Below are 23,699 nucleotides of genomic sequence, written 5' to 3'. Positions count from 1 at the left end.
GGTAAAACGTCATCAAAGTGCAGCATGACACGAATCTGCATTTGTGTGAAATTACCATCAAATCCACTCTTTAAGCATCCAAATGTATCTATATTTAGCTGGATGTTCCTCACTTTTTGCTGATGTTTTCACTTTTAAACTTGTGTTATAGCTTGGTGTGCTGAGAAATTGTGAGAATCAGCTTTTCCGAGAAAGTTTAAAATGCTTATCATTTAATCACACTAAACCTCTCCTAATTATTGCTGCTCATAAGTTCTCTTCACTAATTAAATTCTTTGCTTGTTGTTTTAATGCAATAAGTTAAGCTTTGTTCACATTAAGGTTTGTTCGTTTGACTGAGGACGCCTCTCAACTGACCCCCTCAACTGGCCCCCTCCGGCACGTACAGTCAGTACAGACTGCATTTTTCACCTGCAAGAGTCGAGTTCATACACCGACGGGCACTGTGTACGGAGGGCCACACCCCCATCAGCATTATTCCTCTGCCCTGTGCCGGCGCCATCAGCCAGCCAGCAGGGGCCGCAGTTGCACCAGTTATGAGGACCTATGATCTGACTTTTTACCCCTAACCCTGAACAACAGCCAATCGTTGTCCATGCAGCCGCTCAGCCCAGTCGGAAGGCAGAGCTACATTCGATACGATGTATTTAAAACCCCAACTCTGGTGTGCTAGCGTACATTTTTACCGCTGCGCCACATGAGCGGCTCTCCTTATGCTTCTTAATCGTGGAGATGATTGATCTTGGAATACCGTATTCCGCTCAGTAAGGGCGCATTCACATGAGAAGCAGCACATTAGCTTTTGCGCTGCTTGTTAACGATACGCGCTTTAGACTCTCTCTCGAAAAAAGCTGATTCTCACAATTTCTCAGCACCTCGAGCTATAACACAAGTTTAAAAGTGAAACAGGAGGAAAATTCTGCTATACACAGATACATGTGGATGCTTTCAGAGTGGATTTGACTGTTACTCCACACAAATGCAGATTTAAAAGTGAACATGTTGAGTTTAAGGGTACAAATTTCTCTATGAAGTGCACTGAGTTTAGGGGATGTTGAGTTACAAGGTACCACTGTAAGATGTAGACAATACACTTGTATATATTAAGACAGAAAACAGCGATCTGGTCATAGCTCCTGTTGCCATGGAAATAAAAAGACCTTCATTATATCCCACTATTAAATCATATATACAGAGTTAACTGTCATTTGCTTAAACTCATGATGACAGATCAGCCTGACACTAATCCTTTCAAATAGGCACTTTCTGCCACCATGACTAGCTATTTAAAGCCCCAGCGTATCATTTGCTTATTATACCACTGTATGCAGTACACCACTGAGTGACTATATTTATGTTTATACATCCATTAGAACTGGAGGGCAATAATGAAGCTCCTTTGCATATCGAGAGTTGCGTTGTGTTTTAAAGAGCAGGTAGGGAAGCAGGGCAGGCAGAGTCAGGGACTGTGTGTAATGGAAAAACAGAAGAGCCAAAATGACGGGGGGGGGGGGGGGGAGCTCGGATGATAAGATCAAAGTCGGGAGACGTGAAGCTAATAGCAGTAATTGCACCTTTCGGAGGAGGCTGCTTTTTCCTGGTAGTGAACAGTGTTGTCAGTACACAAACACACACACACACATATGCACGTGCCGTTGCAAACCAGCTGCACAAAATCACTGGTTCTCCATGCTCATTGCTATAACATTTGATCAGCAATACCATGGGTTTGTCTATAAGCTGGTACAAAAAGCCTCAGATCTGCTATTATCTGCTATTATTTAGACAGAAGAAGCATTTTAGTGTCTTTGAGAAGGCAGGGAGGGTATAATATCATATCTCTTAAATAGTATTGGTGTTGGACAGGGTTAGGCCTCCTGGGATTCATAATGTCATAATGTAATTTGAAATAATAACTTGCCACTCAGGTGGCGCAGCGATAAAAAACACACGCTGGAACCAGAGCTGGATCTCTGCCTGCCGGGTGAGGCTGAGCGGCCACATGAACAACGATTGGCCTGTTGTTCAGATATTGTGCAGCCTCGTCCTCCCCAATCAGGAGCATGGACCAGCATTAGTGAGAGGATGATTGACAGGCAGAAATGGGATGCGCTAAAGTGGGAGAAAAAGGGGGGGGGAATAAATAAATAAAATAAAATAATAACTTATTTTTACTGTGCTATGTTGACGCTATATACGAAGCATCTTCAAAAAGTTTCCGCACTTTTATGTAAACGGTGAGGGCGGGAGTAGTAGTAATTGGTCGTGTCTGAGAGACTGAGAGAGAGCCTATAGTCCGGATTTAGCACCATCTGATTTTCACTTTTTTTGGACCACTCAAAGAATCTTTAAGGGGAAGAGGATTTTCATGTGATGATGATGTGAAAGCAGCGTCGTACCATTAAAATGTATATATACTGTACATCGATCAGCCATAACATAAAAACCACCCTCTTGTTTCTACACTTACTGTCCATTTTATCAGCTCCACTTACCATATAGGAGCACTTTGTAGTTCTACGTGTACAATTACTGACTGTAGTCCATCTGTTTCTCTGCATTCTTTGTTAGCCCCCTTTCATGCTGTTTTTCAATAGCAGGTATTATTTGGGTGGTGGATCATTCTCAGCACTGCAGTGACACTGACATGGTGGTGGTGTGTTAGTGTGTGTTGTGCTGGTATGAGTGGATAAGATACAGCAATGCTGATGGAGTTTTTAAACACCTCACTGTCACTGCTGGACTGAGAATAGTCCACCAACCAAATAAATACAGCTAACAGTGCCCCGTGAGCAGCGTCCTGTCACCACTGATGAAGATCTCAAAGATGACCAACTCAAACAGCAGCAATTGATGAACAAGTTGGACCAACTAAGTAGGAGTGTCTAATAGAGTGGACAGTGAGTGGACACGGTATTTAAAAACTCCAGCATTGCTGTGTCTGATCCACTCATACCAGCACAACACACACTAACACACCACCACCATGTCAGTGTCACTGCAGTGCTGAGAATGATCCACCACCTAAATAATACCTGCTCTGTAGTGGTCCTGGGAGAGTCCTGACCATTGAAGAACAGGGTGAAAGCAGGCTAAAAAAAAGTATGTAGAGAAACAGATGGACTGCAGTCAGTAATTGTAGAACTACAAAGTGCTTCTGTGTGGTAAGTGGAGCTGATAAAATGGACAGTGAGTGTAGAAACAAGGAGGTGGTTCTAATGTTATGGCTGATCAGTGTATATATTGTGCTAAACTGGTGCTATATTGCTATACCATTAATCAATGGAATAGTGCAATAAATAATGGGACAATATCTTGTGAGTAAAGGTGAATAGCTTTTTTCCATACAGTGCTTCAGTTATGGACATCCTATTCCAAAACCATGGCATTAATTCAGAGGTAATAGACACCACGGGTGTCATGCAACAGGTTGTAATCTCCAGTGTTAACAGGAAATTTTAGCATATTATGTTAAGAAACCCTTTCTCCAAAATGCTGTATGCAATACATTAGAAGTTTAAGGAACACCAATTAGGGAATTGTTCTTTACTTAATAAGGCATGAATTAGACAATCATAAATGATTTATTCACTATGCATTAAGCATTACTCAGTGTGACCTTTATTAGTATGTTATTGCGTTGAGTTTTTCCCATAAAGATGTATGAGAAACCTGGTAATGTGTTTTATGGTCCCTTGAAACTGCATATATTTTAGGCTAATGTAAATTAATGGGGTTGTTTTTGACACTAATACACTGAAAATAACACAAATTTAATATAAAAAATCACTGAAATATAATTAAACAATCAATAATAAACAATAAAACCTGCACTTTACTTTTACTTCTTTATTGCTTCCTTATGCTTCCTAATCGTGGAGATGCTTGATCTTCTTGACAATTTTGTGCTAACTAGTGATGAGTATAACTTCACTTTAAAATATAATAATATAATAAATATATAAAAAAATTTAATAAACACTTCTTGTTTTATTAGTAACTTATTAAACTCCTATTAACGCAATTATTTAAAGACAAATCATTTTAGTGTCTTTGAGAAGGAGGGTGGGTATGATATCATATCTCTTAAATAGTATTGGTGTTGGACAGGGTTGGGATGTAACAGAATACAAGTATTAAAAATATTTATTCATAATGTAAAAATTATGTACAAATTCTATAATTTGCCTCCTGGGATTAATAAAGTCATTTGATTTTCATTTAAATAATTTTAAATAAAAACAAATTTTTACTGTGTTATGTTGACGCTATAAATGGTACCATTAAACTCAGCTTTACTATTAATGGAATAGTGCGGTAAATTATAGGACAGTATGTTAAAGCTGTTGAGTGAAGGTGAGTGGGGCATTCCATTCCAAAACTAGGGCAGTAATTCAGTGGTCATGCAACAGATAGTAGTTGCCAATGTACACATGGAATTTAATCATATACAAATTTGAAGCATAGAGAGCAATAATAAAATCAGCAATTGATCTAAAGCTTGACCTTGTTGCATCCCCGCAGGTTGTGTGATCACTGTGTCTGGGCGAATGACCTTCACTAGCAACAAGTCAATGGAGATTGAGGTATTTGTGGATGCTGATCCATTGGTAGAGACAGAGAATGGGAAATATCGAGCTGTCACTGCTTTCTTCACCTATATTTCACTGGACAAAGACAACAAGCCATTGCCAGTGCCGCCGCTAAAGGTAAGTGATTGATAATTCATTACTACAATTAAACGGGCCACATGAGAAACTGGGACTGTTGTGGAGGGCCGGACCAATAGTGAATTAATTAATGAATTAATTCCATTCAATATTAATTTTATCTCTTTAAAAAGATAGTGAATTGTATGTTTTTGATAAACTGTTACTGGTGTGAATAGATGTTACAATCAGGCGATTAAAATGAGATACAGGCAGAGTAAAACATCATAATTTTTAAAAAAATATATATTTTCTTTATACATTTTCTCCCCTTTTTCTCCCTTATTAGCACGTCCAATTGCCCGATTGCGTCATGCTTCCTCTCCACCAATGCCGATCCCTGCTCTGATTGAGGAGAACGAAGCTAACCCACGCCCCCTCCGACATGTGGGCAGCATGCCGTATGCATCTTATCACCTACACTTTGACGAGTGCAGTGCAGCTCAGCGTTGTGTCCGGAGAGGACACACCCTGAGAGCACTCTTTTCTCATCTCTGTGCAGACGCCATCAATCAGCCAGCAGAGGTCGTAATTGCACCAGTCATGGGAGAGAGACCCCATCCGGCTTAGACCCGCCCATATCTGAACAACAGGCCAATCGTTGTTCATGTGGCCGCTCATCCTTAGTCGGTAGGCAGAGCTGAGATTCGATACAATGTATTCGAGATCCCAGCTCTGGTTACAGTGTGTGTTTTTACCGCTGCGCCACCTGAGCGGCTAAAACATCCTAATTTAATCAACTTTCACGAATACAATTGTAAACGAAATTTGCAGGTTTAAAATGAACTTTTAAATGTAATTTTATTGATACTTTGTTTGGGGTCTAATTACCTAATTTGCAGTTTTTAGTCCTTTGTTCTTGTTATTACGAAGCTGATCTTGACGGCTCCAGTCCTGGATGTGTAAAGCTTTATAAAAAAGCTTTTGTAGTTTAGCTAGCAACTTTAATCTGTTCTTTACAAACTAAACATGCTGCTTTACATCTGACCGCAGAAAATAAATACTTAGACGTCCATGTGTTGTTAAAAACTCATACTACTACAATTTGTATCAATCGCACTCACAGTTCTGTTTACCAACACATTACGGTGAAGCTGGAACATAAATTGAAAAAAATAACAGTTCCTTCAAAATAAATACAATGCTGTTGTGTTGCATCTATGATGTACACTTAGTTACTGATTTCATGCTGTTCTTCAATGGTCAGGACCCCCACAGGACCACTACAGAGTATTATTTGGGTGGTGGGTCATTCTCAGCACTGCAGTAACACTGACATCGTGGTGGTGTGTTAGTGTGTGTTGTGCTGGTATGAGTGGATCAGACACAGCAGCACTGATGGAGTTTTTAAACCCCTCACTGTCACAGCTGGACTGATAATAGTCCACCAACCAAAAATATCCAGCCAGCAGAGCCCCGTGGGCAGCATCCTGTGAGCACTGATGGTCTAGAAGATGACCAACTCAAACAGCAGCAATAGATGAGCGATCGTCTCTGACTTTACATCTACAAGGTGGACCAACTAGGTAGGAGTGTCTAATAGAGTGGACAGTGAATGGACATGGTATTTAAAAACTATAACAGCGCTGCTGTGTCTGATCCACTCATACCAGCACAACACACACTAACACACCACCACCATGTCATGGGAGTACTGACCATTGAAGAACAGCATTAAAGGGGGCTAACAAAGCATGCAGAGAAACAGATGGACTACGTACAGTCAGTAATTGTAGAACTACAAAGTGCTTCTATATATAATCAGATTTTTTTCTGATTTCTGATCATGTTTATGTAATACAGTATGTTCCCCAATTTTGTAGATTTTTTAAAAAGCTGTTGTTAGTGCTCCAGCAATTTCTAGTTTTTTTTCCATACCTAAAAAACGAGCATACAGTGGGGCCAAAAAGTATTTAGTCAGCCACTGATTGTGCAAGTTCTCTTACTTAGAAAGATGAGAGAGGTCTGTAATTTTCATCATAGGTACACTTCAACTATGAGAGACAAAATGAGAAGAAAAAAATCCAGGAAATCACATTGTAGGATTTTTAAAGAATTTATTTGTAAATTATGGTGGAAAATAAGTATTTGGTCAATAACAAAAGTTCAACTCAATACTGTAACATAACCTTTGTTGGCAATGACAGAGGTCAAACGTTTCCTGTAAGTCCTCACCAGGTTTGCACACACTGTAGCTGGTATTTTGGCCCATTCCTCCATGCAGATCTCCTCTAGAGCAGTGATGTTTTGGGGCAACACGGACTTTCAACTCCCTCCACAAATTTTCTATGGGGTTGAGGTCTGGAGACTGGCTAGGCCACTCCAGGACCTTGAAATGCTTTTTACGGAGCCACTCCTTCGTTGCCCGAGCGGTGTGTTTGGGATCATTGTCATGCTGGAAGACCCAGCCACGTTCCATCTTCAATTGCCTCACTGATGGAAGGAGGTTTTGGCTTAAAATCTCACGATACATTCATTCTTCCCTTAACACGGATCAGTCGTCCTGTCCCCTTTGCAGAAAAACAGCCCCAAAGCATGATGTTTCCACCCCCATGCTTCACAGTAGGTATGGTGTTCTTGGGATGCAACTCAGCATTCTTCTTCCTCCAAACACGACGAGTTGAGTTTTTACCAAAAAGTTCCATTTTGGTTTCATCTGACCACATGATATTCTCCCAATCCTCTTCTGGATCATCCATATGCTCTCTGGCAAACTTCAGACGGGCCTGGACATGTACTGGCTTAAGCAGGGGGACACGCCTGGCACTGCAGGATTTGAGTCCCCCTCGGCGTAGTGTGTTACTGATGGTAGCCTTTGTTACTTTGGTCCCAGCTCTCTGCAGGCCATTCATCAGGTCCCTCCGTGTAGTTCTGGTATTTTTGCTCACTGTTCTCATGATCATTTTGACCCCACGGGATGAGATCTTGCGTGGGGCCCCAGATCGAGGGAGATTATCAATGGTCTTGTATGTCTTCCATTTTCTTACAATTGCTCCCAGAGTTGATTTATTCACACCAACCTGCTTGCCTATTGTAGATTCACTCTTCCCAGCCTGGTGCAAGTCTACAATTTTCTTCCTGGTGTCCTTCGACAGCTCTTTGGTCTTGGCCATGGTTGAGTTTGGAGTCTGACTGTTTGAGGCTGTGGACAGGTGTCTTTTATACAGATAACGAGGTCAAACAGGTGCCATTAATACAGGTAACGAGTGGAGGACAGAAGAGCTTCTTAAAGAAGAAGTTACAGGTCTGTGAGAGCCAGAAACCTTGCTTGTTTGTTATTGACCAAATACTTATTTTCCACCATAATTTACAAATAAATTCTTTAAAAATCCTACAATGTGATTTCCTGGATTTTTTTCTCTCATTTTGTCTCTCATAGTTGAAGTGTACCTATGATGAAAATTACAGACCTCTCTCATCTTTCTAAGTAGGAGAACTTGCACAATCAGTGGCTGACTAAATACTTTTTGGCCCCACTGTATATGCCAGCGACAGAAGGCAGGCTCGGTAGGCGCTTGCATAGTTCCGCGTCTGATCCAAATCCGGAATGATCACATTGCGCAACATTAAAGCAGCACATCAAATTCTGCTTTCTGATGCATGTTCATGAAAAATTCATAACCGGTTGGGTATAAAAATAATTGCAAACGCTTCACATCTAAAAGCGTATTCACTAGAGGCTTTCCTGGATGGAAAGTGGAACTTAGTTGAGCACCCTTCATTTAATCAAGCTTGTCATGTCACGGCAATTGGTGAGTGTGCTTCAGAATATAAATAGCATCCTGACGGGGCTGTGGCTGCTATTTTTTGACTTTAGGTGTTACTCTGCTCTCGAGTGAAAGATCTCAGTCTATTTTTAGGCTTTCCTGTTTTAGATCTGCACGATGAAGGAAAGGGGGTTGGGTACGAGCATAGATAGCGACTCAGCCCTCTGGGTAAAAGGAGGTAGAGGAGGGAGCGAGGGAGGTCTCGGCATCCCGGCTTGCCTCAAAAGCCACGCTGCACACGTTGGCACAGTAGAAAGACCCAGTAGGAAACACTGAAAGAGCACTAACACGATTCTGTTATTTTGCATCCACTGAGCATCATATCTGTCCGTTCTGCTTTATCACGGTGTATATATTTTCCTTTTACTCAATTCTTTTCACATCCTTTGCTGCTCAGCTCTGTAGGTTCCTGCTACACAAAACAAGTTGTTACTGTAGCAACCTCTGGGCTGCCGATGTAAAATTCATGTTTATTTTTAGACACAGCTCAAGTCCTGTGTGCGCACCACAAGGTTAAATGTGCGCTGATTCTTTAGCTCGTGTACAGTCCTGCGGCCACCCCAATCAGTTTGTGATTGCATTACTTATTCTGTGGTGGCTCTTTGTTGTTGCAATCAACTAGCTACTTTACCTTCATTGATCTTAATAAAATATGCATATTATGCATGAAAGCAAAGTCCTGTTTTAGATCAAAATGCAGCTGCTTGTCTGGTTTTCAACCAACTCAAACACTGTCCCATCACCCCACTGCTGCGTTCTCTTCACTGGCTTCTTGTAGCTTCTCGCAATCAGTTTAAAACAATGACGTTTGCCTACACTCTAAAAAGAAATGTGTTAAAAACGACACACACTGTGTGGAATTTCAACACATGTGAGGAGTGTGCTCAGGGACGACACATACTGTGTTGATTTAAACACAGTAAATGTGTCATCTTGTTAGGATACTTAACACACACAATGTGTTGTTCTTACACAATGTGTGTTGATTATGTGTTATCAAGAAAATGGGTAAAATAAAGACTAATACACATGTAGCCATTTTATTTTACTGTATAATATTACAAATGTTTAAATAACATTCTTTTTTGTGACAAGTAATACATTAAAACAAGATTACAAACAGTTTAACAGTAAAGGTACAAAATATATCTTCCTTGGACTTTTCTTTTCCATTCTTAAAGATGGTTGCAAGAACTCGTAAAACGTCTCTTTCTCTGTCCTAAAAGAAAGACAAAAAATATCATTACAAGGTACTGTGTAATCACATTACAAAATATTAACTGAGACGTTACAGCATACAAGCTAAAATGTTTCCTTTACCAGAATAAAGTAAATCGGATGATGAATTTTGGAAGAGTTGGGCTTTACCCTAAATATATCCACCACTACTACTTTAATGCTAATAACAATAAGCAATGTTGCTAACGATTCGATTTAAAGAACCGATTCTTCCGAACTAATTCTGCACTTCCGAACTAACTGCATTAGAACCTCTAATGAATCAATTGATTCAGTTTTTCAATTCGTTTAAACGGATGATTTAAAAGAACTGATTCAGTAAAACGAACTGAGCTAAACTAAGCTAAAACAAATGTTGAAATGATTAAAATTCGCTTCTCATAATGAGATTTAACTTAAATAATGTTACTCAATCGCTGTAATCACATAGTCCCAATAGGTCAGTTAAGTAAGTTACCTTGAGAAAACTGAAAACACAGAGGGTTGCTATGGTAACCTTATCCACATTTCTGTCGTGGCGCCATTTTGACCAAACTAAAAGTCCAATTTACGGTTAGCCAGTTAGCTAACGATAAATAATGCTAATAAAAAGAAAGACTAGTCAGGTTTAACAGAACATTTATTACTGAATAGTAACAGAAAAGCAAACTTAGGTTAATATTAATGTAATTCAGTGCCTGCTTTTTTACCTAACTAAGTCAATTGTGAGTCTATTGTAAGTTAAAACAGGTCACAGGGTTAAAACCTACTTTTTATAGCTTTGCTTGACTTCATAAAACACAACAAAACACTGATAAACATGAACTAAATAAACATTAATAAAACATACTCAATACTAGACTATTTTGAAACCCCACTGCTTTTGCAACTTACCAATAAGGATGGGTCCTGCTCCTTTCCTTGCATGGTCCAAAAAGAGGGAATCAAACGTGAAACACAGATATACTTGATAGGAGAAATGTGATTGGTTAACGCATATATTTATTTATTAATTTATTTTTAATCTTCCATGGGAAATAATCTATGTTTCTAGTCAGAAATGCCATTATTTTATCCAACAAATTGAAGTAAAATTGAATAAATACATATTTTTACACAATGTATTTTCTCACAGTTCTACACATAAATGTGTAGACTAACTATTGGAGTTACTTTACACGTGTCTGTGTAAGAAGTGGCCAGAAATGACACAAAACATGTTGACCGCAGGACACAGTAGTTGTGTAGAAAAAATGAGACATTACTTTTTAGAGTGTACAAAGCCAAAATTGGACCAGCTCCAAACTATCTTAGAGAACTACCACACAACTATCAAACCAAGTCTCGCTCCTCTTGGACCACTCTAGACTGGGGCCAGAACTTTAATATGAATACGAAGTGGGACAGGTAGGGACAGAGTTTTAAACATGTTGAAGAGTCTTTAGGGTTGAAGGTTAAAGCTGAACCTGCAGATCAAATTATATGATGTTAACCAGTTAGCTTACTGTGTTTTACTTCTTCGTGGAAAACAAAGAAGATTGTTGAATAATGACCTTTTTCTAAAGTGGAAAATTGTTAAATTTGACGTTTATGAAAAAGAATATTTTATATTTGAAATTATATATTGAAAAAAAAAGAACTGAGATATTTAATTCTTCAGGGGAGTTGCCCAAATTAAATGCGTTTAAGCGTTACACCCTAATACAAGTCTACAGAGTTTACCAGATAAGATAAATTAAGATTCTGTAAATAAACAAGGCTTTGAATAAAATCTGACACTTTCTAAAGGTACAACAAACAGCCTGTTTTATTAGGAATGTTAGTAATAATCTGGTTGCAGTGAAAGGTTCAAGTAACACAGCTATTGATGTGATATCATATACACCGATCAGGGTAAAAGCAGGCTAAAAAGGTATGTAGAGAAATAGATGGACTACAGTCAGTAATTGTAGAACCTCAAAGTGCTTCTATATGGTAAGTGGAGCTGATAAAATTAACAGTGAGTGTAGAAAAATTTTATGGCTGATCAGTATATATACCAAATCTGAAAGCACTGTATGTGCTCTCTGAGGATTCTGAGATATCAGATGTCTTGTTCTCTGAGCATGATTTGTTTAACTGTGCATTAATTACAGAGACAATGACACTACTGATTCTATTTCTTGACTGTTCAATAAGAATGTGATCAAATTATATTTCTCATTAAAGATAATTTAATTCATTTAAACTCTGACTATAACAGCCATGACTCATTTGGCAACAAGTTTCCCAAGATTTTGAAGTGTGTGTGTGTGTGTGTGTGTGTGTGTGTGTGTGTGTGTGTGTGTGTGTGTGTGTGTGTGTTAATTTATGACCATTCTGTCTAAAAAGCATTGCTGAGGTCAGGTGTCATTGAACAAGAAGACCTGATAGGCAATGAAGGTTCCATTTCATCCTAAATTTGTTCAATAGAGTTTAGATCAGGGCACTGTACAGGCCACTGGAGTTCCTCAACAATGAACAAGTCAATAAAACTATCTATTTGGACCTTGCTTTGTGCACATGGAAAGGGATAGGGCGTACTTAAACTTGTGTTTGATCTGTCATTCATTCTGTATTGACAATCACCTGTGGCTCATGAGCGATGATTCGCTCCAGGTGGAAATTTCCCTATATATCACGGTTTCTCTCTTACATTTTCACCACCTCCTTTGTTTGTCTAAAGCCATTATGTCCTATTGCGTGGTTCGGTGTGATCCAGTTTTTTTTTTATTAATGTGGGATGTCCGCATTCTTTTGGTTTCTGGGAACTCACCTCGGCTTCAGCATTTTGTGCCCTGCAAAGGAACTGCACTGGTTGAGTGGATTGCCCCAGTGACTGCAAGATGCCCCTTTTCTGAAGTGGACCCACCATGTGTCAGGTGTCATTGAACAAGAAGGCCTGACTCGCAATGAATGTTCCAATTCATCCTAAAGGTGTTCAATAGGGTTGAGATCAGGGCTCTGTGCACGCCACTTGAGTTCCTCCACATTTTACAGGTCTGTAAAACCCTCTATTTGAACCTTAGTTGGGTTGTCCACATAATAATAATATATATAATGCCCCCTCTGACACATGCACAGCAGCCGTATGCATTTTGTCACCTACACCAGACGAGACACACCCTGATCCGCACCCTATCTCCGCCTCTGTGCAGGCGCCATCAATCAGCCAGCAGAGGTCGTAGTTGCGTCAGTCATGAGAGAGTCCCTATACGGCTTAATACCCCACCCCTATATTAACAACAAGCCAGTTGTTGTTCATGTGGCTGCGATACGATGTGTTCGAGATCCCAGCTCTGGTGTGCTAGCGTGTGTTTTTACCGCTGCACCACCTGAGCGGCTTCACATATTTTTGACCATATAGCGTATTTTACTATCCGAACTTGGGTAATAATTGATGACAAAATGATGCAGAATTGCCACCTTATTGTGCTAGATCAAATGCCAATTTGCTTGCATAAAGCTGCCACTCTGCGGCCGTTGGTTCATTTGACTCGCCTTCCTGTGTTGATTTGTGTAATTAAGGATCCAAAAGGCTCAGGGGCTTGCAGCAAGAGATGATTACGTCCTCCACAGGGCCCCTACCAGAACCTCATCTATTTTCCTAATTAATAGTCAGGCTCCTTAGCATCAGCTCATTCAGCCACTAATACGAGCTTGTTGCCAGGTCCAGATGACCCTCACTAATTCCAAATCTGCTCCATCCAGCAAGAACAGACCGTCCAACTGTGAGACCACACAGCCCGTGGTACTGTTCTGGCTGGTGGAAAATCGTACATGTTGAATCATGTATATTTGTCATTATCAGGTCTGACATCAGCACTATTATATAAAAAAAAAAGCTTTATTTCATTAAATTGTGGAAATCACAGGCGGCTTCTACAATGATCAGCTTATCTGAACTAGAGGTCACGGTTACATTTAACATTTAATCATCACGATGAAATAGCAGTGGGATCTCTGCTGTCTCAGAGCACCAACATCTCATAAATGTCAGATTGGATGAAATGGGTTAATCGTGAGGGATTGGAGGCTATTACAAATTGAGTTTCATCAGCTGATGTGTCAAAGCATTACAGATTTCACCTCAGAGGAGCTTCTATCACCACATTTCACAACCCCAAATCAGAAAAAGTTGGGACAGCATGGAAAATGCAAAGAATAAAAAACACAGTTTTGTCTGGTCAACTTCATTTCATTTATTAATAAACATCCATTCCTGCCTTTCAGGCCTGCAACACATTCCTTTTCACCACACTTAAAAGACATTTTGGCATCGAGGAGATCAAGTTATTTAGTGTTTCAGCTTTTATTTTTTCCCATTCTTCCTGCAAACACGTCTTAACAGTATGGGGTCATCGTTGTCGCATTTTTCCTTTCAAAATTCTCCACACATTCTCTACTGGGGACAGGTCAGGACTGCAGGCAGGCCAGTCCAGTACCCATACCCTCTTCTTCCGCACCCATGCCTTTGTAATGTGTGCAGCATGTGGTTTTGCATTGTCTTGTTGAAAAATGCATTGACGTCCCTGGAAAAGATGATGTCTTGACGGCAGCATATGTTGCTCTAAGATCTCAATGTACTTTTCTGCACTAATGCTGCCATCACAGAAGTGTAAATGACCTTTGCCAAGGGCACTGACACAGCCCCATACCATGACAGACCCTGGCTTTAGGACTTGTTGCTGATAACAGTCTGGATGGTCCTTTTCGTCTTTGGTCCGGAGCACACGGCATCTATTTTTTACCAAAAAGACCTGGAATGCTGATTCATTAGACCACAATACACGTTTCCACTGTGTGATGGTCCATTTTGGATGCCTCCGAGCCCAGAGAAGTCAACGCCGCCTCTGGACATGGTTGACATAAGCCTTCTTTTTTGCACAGTAAAGTTTTAAGTGCCATTTGTGCATGTAACCATTTGTGCCAAAGTAATCCCTCACCCATGTGGTTATATCAGCTATTGTTGAGTGGCGGTTGTTGATACAGTGCCGTCTGATGGATCGAAGATCACGGGCGTTCAGTTTAAGCTTTTGTCCTTGTCCTTTACGCACTGAAATTTTTTCCCGATTCCTTGAATCGCTTAATGATATTATGCACTGTAGAGGGAGAATATGCAAATCCCTTCCAATCTTTCTTTGAGGTTCATTGTTTTTTATACATTTCAATCATTTTCTCACACATTTGTTGACAAACTGGAGATCATCTGATTATCTTTGCTCATTAGAGACTCAGCCTTTCCTGGATGCTGCTTTTGTACTAAACCATGATTACAATCACCTGTTTGGAATCACATAATTATTTAGTTTTTTCACCTCATTATTAGCCCTAAATTGTCCCCGTCCCAGAATGAAGATGAAGAACCGTTCATTTAAAACAGTCACATTTTAGATTCTTTTAACAAAGCCCCCAGCTGTAACCACTGTCGTTTCTTCAATAATTACTATAAATGTTAGGGGTTATGTTTTTGAATAGTATTCTGTGGTGAGGTCATATTTTTATGGCAGCACACACAGATTTTGGGCTAAAATGGGAATATGTGAAAAGATCACGTCAAGAGCCAAAGTAGGTAAAAATAACAAATAAACAAATGTTATGACCTATTCATCCAAGAAATAAAAACAATGTAGCCACTGTTGGTCCCTTGTGTATTACCTTTAATCCTCTTGGCTCTAGGGCCACCATACTGTGTGTGTACAGTATATATATATATTCAGTGGGGGAAATAAGTATTTGATCTCCTGCTGATTTTGTAAGTTTACCCCCTTACAAAGACTTGAACAGTCTATAATTTTATGGAAGGTTTATTTTAACAGAGAGAGACAGAATATCAACAAAAAATCCAGAAAAAAAAAAACATTAAATAAAAGTTGTGAATTAATTTGTATTTAATTAAGGGAAATTAGTTTCAGAATCAGTTTCTTCCGTTCAAATCTCTCGACCACCATGGGCAAGACCAAAGAGCTATCAAAGGATGTCAGGGACAAGATTGTAGACCTGCACAAGGCTGGAATGGGCTACAAGACCATCAGCAAGAAGCTTGGTGAGAAAGAGACCACTGTTGGTGCGATCATTCGAAAATGGAAGAAATACAAGATCACAGTCAATCACCCTCACTCTGGAGCTCCATGCAAGATCTCACCTGGTGGGGTAAGAATGATTCTGAGAAAGGTGAGGTCAGTCCAGAATTACACGGGAGGAGCTTGTCAATGATCTCAAGCACTACGATACAGAGTTACATGCACAAATGCCACTTAAAACTTCACTGTACAAAAAAGAAGCCTAATGTTAACCATGTCCAGAAGCTGCATCGACTTCTCTGGGCTCTGAGGCATCTAGGATGGACCATCACACAGTGGAAACGTGTGTTGTGGTCAGATGAATCAGCATTCCAGGTCTTTTTTAGAAATAATGGATACTGTGTGATCCGGACCAAAGACAAAAAGGACCATCCAGACTGTTATCAGCAACAAGTCCAAAAACCAGGGTCTGTCATGGTATGGGGCTGTGTCAGTGCCCTTGGCAAAGGTCATTTACACTTCTGTGATGGCAGCATTAGTGCTTAGAGATCTTAGAGCAACATGTGCTGCCTTCAAGACGTCATCTTTTGCAGGGACGTCCATGCATTTTTCAACAAGACGATGCAAAACCACATGCTGCACACATTACAAAGGCATGGGTGCGGAAGAAGAGGGTAAGGGTACTAGACTGGCCTTCCTGCAGTCCTGACCTGTCCCCAATAGAGAATGTGTGAAGAATTTTGAATGGGACAAAATAAAAGCTGAAACACTAAATCACTTGGTATCCTTGGTGCCAAAACGTCTTTTAAGTGTGGTGAAAAGGAATGGCAAAATGCTTTACTGTCCCTACTTTTTTTGGAATATGTTGCAGGTCTGAAATGTAGGAATGGATGTTTATTAATAAATGAAATGATGTTGAGCAGAAGAAACATGATCATTGCAGGTTCATCCTGTCTGTAATGAAATAAAAGTCAAAGTCCCAACTTTTTCTAATTTGAGGTTGTTGATTTATCACACCTGACTCTTTATTAAAGCGAGGACGGAAACTCGGTACAAGATAGACCTTAATGGTTACCTTTCTTTCAGAAGTGATGAGCTTAACATTGATTGCTTGACATAATAATACGCTTGGTAATTCCATTTACATCTTAATTTAATAGCACCTTTTAACAGCTATTACTTTTCCACCCCATCAATTGTCAGATACGATGGTGGTCCACACTCCAATGAACTCTGAGACACCCAGTCACGCTGGCATCATGCCAGGCATTATTTCTGACTAAAGTACCCTGTATGTCAGCTTAATTCAATTTGTTCTAGACAAGCGTGGCTGCCCTTCCTCCTCTATTCCTCTCTCCGCTTATCAGTATCCCCGAGCAGCAGCAACAAGGAAAGCCAGTGACCCCAAAAGGAGATTCTTCAATGTCAGATAATGCTGGGAGCATGATATAAACTTACACTTCACTATTCTCGTAGCTTAGCTTTATAGCTGTGACATTTGCATGGAAATTCTAGTCTTTAGTCTTGTGGCTTTGAAAATGTTTGATCAGCCATAACATTAAAACCACCTCCTTGTTTCTACACTCACTGTCCATTTTATCAGCTCCACTTACCATATAGAAGCAATTTGTAGTTCTACAATTACTGCCTGTAGTCCATCTGTTTCTCTGCATGCTTTGTTAGCCCCCTTTCACCCTGTTCTTCAATGGTCAGGACCCCCCATAGGACCACTACAGAGCAGGTTTTATTTAGGGGGTGGATCATTCTCAGCACTGCAGTGACACTGACATGATGGTGGTGTGCTAGTGTGTGTTGTTCTGGTATGCTGCTGGAGTTTTTAAATACCGTGTCCACTCACTGTCCACTCTATTAGACAACCCTACCTGGTTGGTCCACCTTGTAGATGTAAAGTCAGAGACGATCGCTCATGGGCGCTGTTGGCTGGATATTTTTGGTTGGTGGACTATTCTCAGTCCAGCAGTGTCAGTGAGGTGTAAAAACTCCATCAGCATTAATGTGTCTTATCCACGCATACCAGCACAACACACACTAACACACCACCACCATGTGAGTGTCACTGCAGTGCTGAGAATGATCCACCACCCAAATAATACCTACTCTGTAGTGGTCCTGTGGGGGTCCTGACCATTGAAGAACAGCATGAAAGAGGGCTAACAAAGCATGCAGAGAAACAGATGGACTACAGTCAGTAATTGTAGAACTACAAAGTGCTTCTATATGGTAAGTGGAGCTGATAAAATGGACAGTGAGTGTAGAAACAAGGAGGTGGTTTTGATGTTATGGCTGATCGGTGTGATTCTATTAAGCAGGTTAAACTTTGTTGTCACTATCCATAGTCAATAAGGTTTTTACATGGGCAGCTTATGATAGCTTATCGGTTAGGGCAGGGGGGTTTTCAACCTTTTTGGACATGCGCTCCCCTTCGTGTGCCAACCGTGAACTTGCGCCCCCCCCCCAAAAGTTAATCAATTACTAAGTTGGTTAGTTCGGGATCATCTGCTCTGACTGAAAACGTTTAGCTCCACAGGCAGAACGACTCTGACTCTGTGGTAATACTCAGTATAATTAAGCCTGAGCTTTTTAAGGTAAGCGAGTCACACAAAATGTTCTGTAGTAGTTGGTGTTTATTTACAACCGCAACATTCATTATAACAGTAAACACGGAGAGATGACTGAGAAAAGAAACTTACGCTGTGCTTAAAATGAATTGACTCCCGAGTCACTTATAATCGATACTGTGAACAGAGCGTCTCTCTTAAAGACACAAACACGTCCTATAACAGCGGTCGTTGCTTTTGACACCGGTAATCTTCACTGTGAGCCCTATTTTGAAGTTTTTTTTTAGACGGAACTGAATAACATTAAACGTGCGTGTGAGCGTGGTCAGTTAGAGTAATGAAATATGTCTCCCGTGGGTGAAAATGAATTGCTTTAGTTTTAGAAGTAAAAAAATCTTGTAATGCCACGCCCCCCGGTCAGGCACTCGCGCCCCCCCAGACAAGTACTCGCGCCCCACAGGTTGAAAACCCCTGGGTTAGGGTACTAGACTAGTAATCGGAAGGTCACTTGTTCAAACCCCACTACAGCAAGGTTCCCACTGTTGGGTTCTTGATCAAGGGTCTTGAACCTTAATTGACTGGATTGTATTATACCACATTTGTAGCTTGCTTTAGATGAAACTGTCTGAAAAAAATGTACAATGCAATAGACTTGCCCATAACCCCTGCCCAAAATTGGCACCCTAGAGCTTGAATTAAGTTTTAGCAATGCAGATCCTTGTTTTATCATAAAATATTCTTGAGAACACCAGATGGGTGATTTATAGGGTAGCAGTACTAAAAGCAATGTCTTGCTGTGCTTAATGTAGCTCGACTGTTAGAATAATTATTCAGTGTTTTCCGGAAGGATCGTGGATGTGCTGAAAACTGCACTGCTTGAGGTTTCAAAACAGAATAAAAACTCCAAAAGTATTGGACACCATGGGTGTGTTAGAAAAACCTAGTGAGCTCACTACAGTACGTCATCCTACACACGCTCCAGAGAAGGAGGCTGTTCGAATATTTACATGCCTTAACATGCTGTCTAGTTAGGCACCTTAAATCTGAACAGTATTTTGCCTGAATAACGAGGGAGCATCTGATGCTGCCTTAGCGATGAAGGCAATCCCAGCATTCAGTGCGGCACAACTTTTTTCACAGATAAATTATACATACGGACGGATGCGGAGCAACGAACGGGGTTCTTTTCTTTTGCCTGCACAAACAAGAATTGGCTTGTTGTTCATTCAGGGCGGGTGCCAGGCGGGTCCTCATAACTGATGCAATTACACCTGCACAGAGTCGAGGGATAATGCGTTGATCAGGGTGTGTCTGTCCATACACAAAGCCGTTCCACATATGAACTCGCCTCGCGCAGATGAAAAGATGTAGTCGGCTTCTGCACACTTGTCAGTCTCAGCTCTCCTCAACCAGGGTGGAGATCAGCATCAGTAGAGATGAAGGGTAAAGCAATCGGGTAATTGGATACGACTAGATTGGAAGGAAAATTGGGGAAAATGCAGTAGTAGTTTAGTAGTTTTTAGATTGCATTAGTCGCATTTATCAGACCAATTGATCCAAAGTGACTTATGACTGAATACAGTTGTGGTCCGTGTGGTCCAGTCCAACAGACGAGGTACTGTAGCTTAAATTGCTAAAGAAGTTAATGCTGCAAAAATGAGCAAGCGTAAGGATTTGAGCGAGTTTTTACAAGGGCCAACGACTGGGTCAGAGCATCTCCGAAACTGTAGCTCTTGTGGGGTGTTCCCGGTCTGCAGTGGTCAGTATCTATCAAAAGTGGTCCAACGAAGGACTAGTGGTAAACCGGCGACAGGGTCATGGGCGGCCAAGGCTCATTGATGCACGTGGGGAGCGAAGGCTGGCCCGTGTGGTCCGATCCAACAGATGAGCTACTGTAGCTCAAATTGCTGAAGAAGTTAATGCTGTTCTGATAGGAAGGTGTCAATTTGAGAAATTGAGGGTTAAAGGCCTTGCTCCGGGACCCAACAGTGGCAACTTGGTAGTGGCTGAGCTTCTGATTAGTGTACTAGTCTACAATTCCTTAACTGCTGAGCTACAACTGCCCCGGGTACCTTTCCTCTCAGTTGTATGTCTGGCCCAGACGGCAGCAAAGCCAAGACTTAAGCTTGAAACTCAGGTCTCATCAGTGGCTGGTTAGGATATTAGACTTCTCTGCCCTCAGGAACGGTTTTTAATTGAAGTTGGGAGAACACTCATTAAAAATCTGTCTTAAACCTGACATCAGCACATTATCCATCAACCAGATTAAATGATCAATTAATGCATTATATAATAATCCCACATCTGTCTTATTGTTGTAGTAATTGTAATTTTTCTATGTCTGCAGCTGGAAAACGAAGAGGAGCGAAAGCACTTCGAGGATGGAAAAGCGAGGTACCTCCAGAACAAAGCCAAGAGACTCGCAGATAAGGAGCAGAAACAATGACACATTCACCTGTGCAACTTTAATATGATAAAGTAGAGAAATATTCTTGTAGAATGTGATCCTAATTCTATTAAAAACCTCTCTTTAACTAGATATATCAAAATATTCTTATACTTGTCACTGCTGCATAGCGGAGCACTGTGTGTATGTTGATGTCTGATGGAACGGATGGAACCCCAAATCAGAAAAAGTTGGGACAGTGTGAAAACTTTATTTCATTGCAGACATAATGAACCTGAGATATTTTCTTTCTTAATTTACATCCATTACTGCATTTAGGCCTGCAACACATTCCAAAAAAAAGGAATGAGAACAAGGGACTGTGGCCCTCCCTTTATACTGCTCTAGTCACATAAAATTGGGTGTTGGACTTGGAAACCTCCATTCTGTGCTAATTGTTCTTTCTTATCTGCTTACAACATTTTACAACAGCTTAACGACAGACATCCTTGTACTTTAGACTTCCAGCCACATCTCAAGCCACATAAATAAGGATTTAATGCACAAACAGCATAAAACTAATATTCAGGCTATGTTAAGCAGGTATGATGAACCCCAAACAGTGGCAGGTATTCCACAGCCATGCCTTTGTAATGTGTGCAGCATGTGGTTTTGCATTGTCTTGTTGAAAAATGCATGGACGTCCCTGCTCTAAGGTCTCAATGTACTTTTCTGCATTAATGTTGCCCTCACAGAAGTGTGAATGACCTTTGCCAGGGGCACTGACACAGCCCCATACCATGACAGACCCTGGCTTTTGAACATGTTACTGATAACAGTCTGGATGCTGCTGGATGGTTCATGGTGCATTTTCCATACTGTCCCAACTTTTTGATTTGGGGTTGTATAATGTGAACCTTATTTTATGTAAGCCTAGATTTATTTATGAAATGCTTCAAGTGTTCTGTGTGGAAAAAAAACATGATGCACCAATAAAAACTTGTGCATGGTAACCAGTGTCTCTTTTTTTACTACTGTACATTGCAATGACAGTTTGGCCCATTCAGTGTGGAGAATATAACTAAGGTTAGAAATTGAATTTTTACTGATCAGCCATAACATTAAAACCACCTCCTTGTTTCTACATTCACTGTCCATTTAATCAGCTCCACTTACCATATAGAAGCACTTTGTAGTTCTACAATTACTGACTGTAGTTCATCTGTTTCTTTGCATGCTTTGTTAGCCCCCTTTCATGCTGTTCTTCAATGGTCAGGACCACCACAGAGCAGGTATTATTTGGGTGGTGGATCATTTTCAGCACTGCAGTGACACTAACATGGTGGTGGTGTGTTAGTGTGTGTTGTGCTGGTATGAGTGGATCAGACACAGCAGCGCTGATGGAGTTTTTAAACACCTCACTGTCACTGCTGGACTGAGAATAGTCCACCAACCAAAAATATCCAGCCAGCAGCGCCCCGTGGGGAGCGTCCTGTGACCACTGATGAAGGTCTAGAAGATGACCAACTCAAACAGCAGCAATAGATGAGCGATCGTCTCTGACTTTACATCTACAAGGTGGACCAACTAGGTAGGAGTGTTTAATAGAGTGGACAGTGAGTGGACACGGTATTTAAAAACTGTGTCTGATCCACTCACACCAGCACAACACACACTAACACACCACCACAATGCTAGTGTCACTGCTGTGCTAAGAATGATCCACCACCTAAATAATACCTGCTCTGTGGTGGTCCTGGGAGAGTCCTGACCATTAAAGAACAGCATGAAGGGGGGCTAACAAAGCATGCAGAGTAACAGATGGACTACAATCAGTAATTTTAGAACTACAAAGTGCTTCTATATGGTAAGTGGAGCTGATTAAATGGACAGTGAGTGTAGAAACAAGGAGGTGGTTCTAATGTTATGGTTGATCGGTGTATATCTTCAGCGGTTTAGCCAGACCAATACACATGTAAACCCAGGACTGGCTGCCAACGTATCTCAAAAATAAACTTCTGACCATGAGCCTGTTGGACATCCTATTCCAAAACCATGAACGTTAACATTACGGTCATAACAGCCTCCAGTTGTCTGAGATTACTCTCTGCCATTAAGTCTAACAGCATTTGTGAGGTCAGGCACTGATGTTGGATTAGACGGCTTAGCTTGTAATAGACGTTTTATTAATCCCAAAAGAGCTTAATGGGATTGAGGTTAGGGTTTAAGATTGGCTGTCTGTTGGTCAAAGGATTTCTCATTTCTGCTGCAATTGCGGCCTCTGCTGGCTGGTCGAAGGCGCCTGACCAGAGATGGTGAATAATGGAGAGCAGTGCGTAACTGACAGGTGAAAAGAAGCAACTGGCAACTGCACACTTGGCAGTTGGGTGTTTGTTAGGTACGACCCTCCAAGGTCAGGGTACTGCAGCAGTGGAGGAAAGTTTGTAAACGTAAATGTAGTCTAGCTCATTGTTGTTTTTGTGCATAGTGGTCTTAGGCTTGTGTGCAGCTACTCATCCATAGAATCCAGTTCCGAGAAGCTTCTGCAGTTTGATGTGTGTGTACAGAAATTGGCAGCCATGCCCTGTTATTCTGTTAATGCCATACTATCGATTTGTGAGTTGGTGTAGCTCTTATACACTTTTATTTCACAGTAAAAGCACAGGGTCGATATAGCAGGTCAGAAATGAACAGTAATAAACTGTTGTGTAGCAAAGGAGGCATCCCATAATGGTACCACATTAAAAATCAGTGAGTTTAGCAATAATTACAATAATTATGTTGAAAAGTTAGGACACTCCATAAGAAGCTGTGTATTTTTGAACATATTTAAACATATGAACATTTGAGCTTTATTTGAACAGTACTGAGAGATGGAACTTATATAACTAAACAAATAACACTAAAAAAATACTTTTAAACACTAGTTGTAAAATGTAATGAACAAAAATGGAAATTGATTGAGAGGAAAAAGTTAGGACACGCTATGTCCTAATAGC

The 23,699-nt window shown here is 40.6% G+C and overlaps 1 protein-coding gene across 2 annotated transcripts in view; it reads left to right on the top strand.

Annotated features, from left to right (window-relative positions):
- The window catches only part of acot7 (acyl-CoA thioesterase 7), a 114,603-nt gene extending 92,890 nt beyond the window's left edge, over positions 1–21,713 (top strand). For both annotated transcript variants that reach the window (XM_062998532.1, XM_062998531.1), the window contains exons 8-9: positions 4,525–4,709; positions 20,662–21,713. In XM_062998532.1, coding sequence (XP_062854602.1) covers positions 4,525–4,709; positions 20,662–20,760 — 284 coding nt within the window. In that variant the 3' untranslated portion in view covers positions 20,761–21,713. The remainder of the gene's footprint in view (positions 1–4,524; positions 4,710–20,661) is intronic.
- The last annotated feature ends 1,986 nt before the right edge of the window (positions 21,714–23,699 follow it).

This window comes from Trichomycterus rosablanca, chromosome 7, assembly GCF_030014385.1.
Source record: "Trichomycterus rosablanca isolate fTriRos1 chromosome 7, fTriRos1.hap1, whole genome shotgun sequence".
NCBI classification, from domain to species: Eukaryota; Metazoa; Chordata; class Actinopteri; order Siluriformes; family Trichomycteridae; genus Trichomycterus; species Trichomycterus rosablanca.
This window is presented reverse-complemented; position numbering and strand designations above follow the sequence as displayed.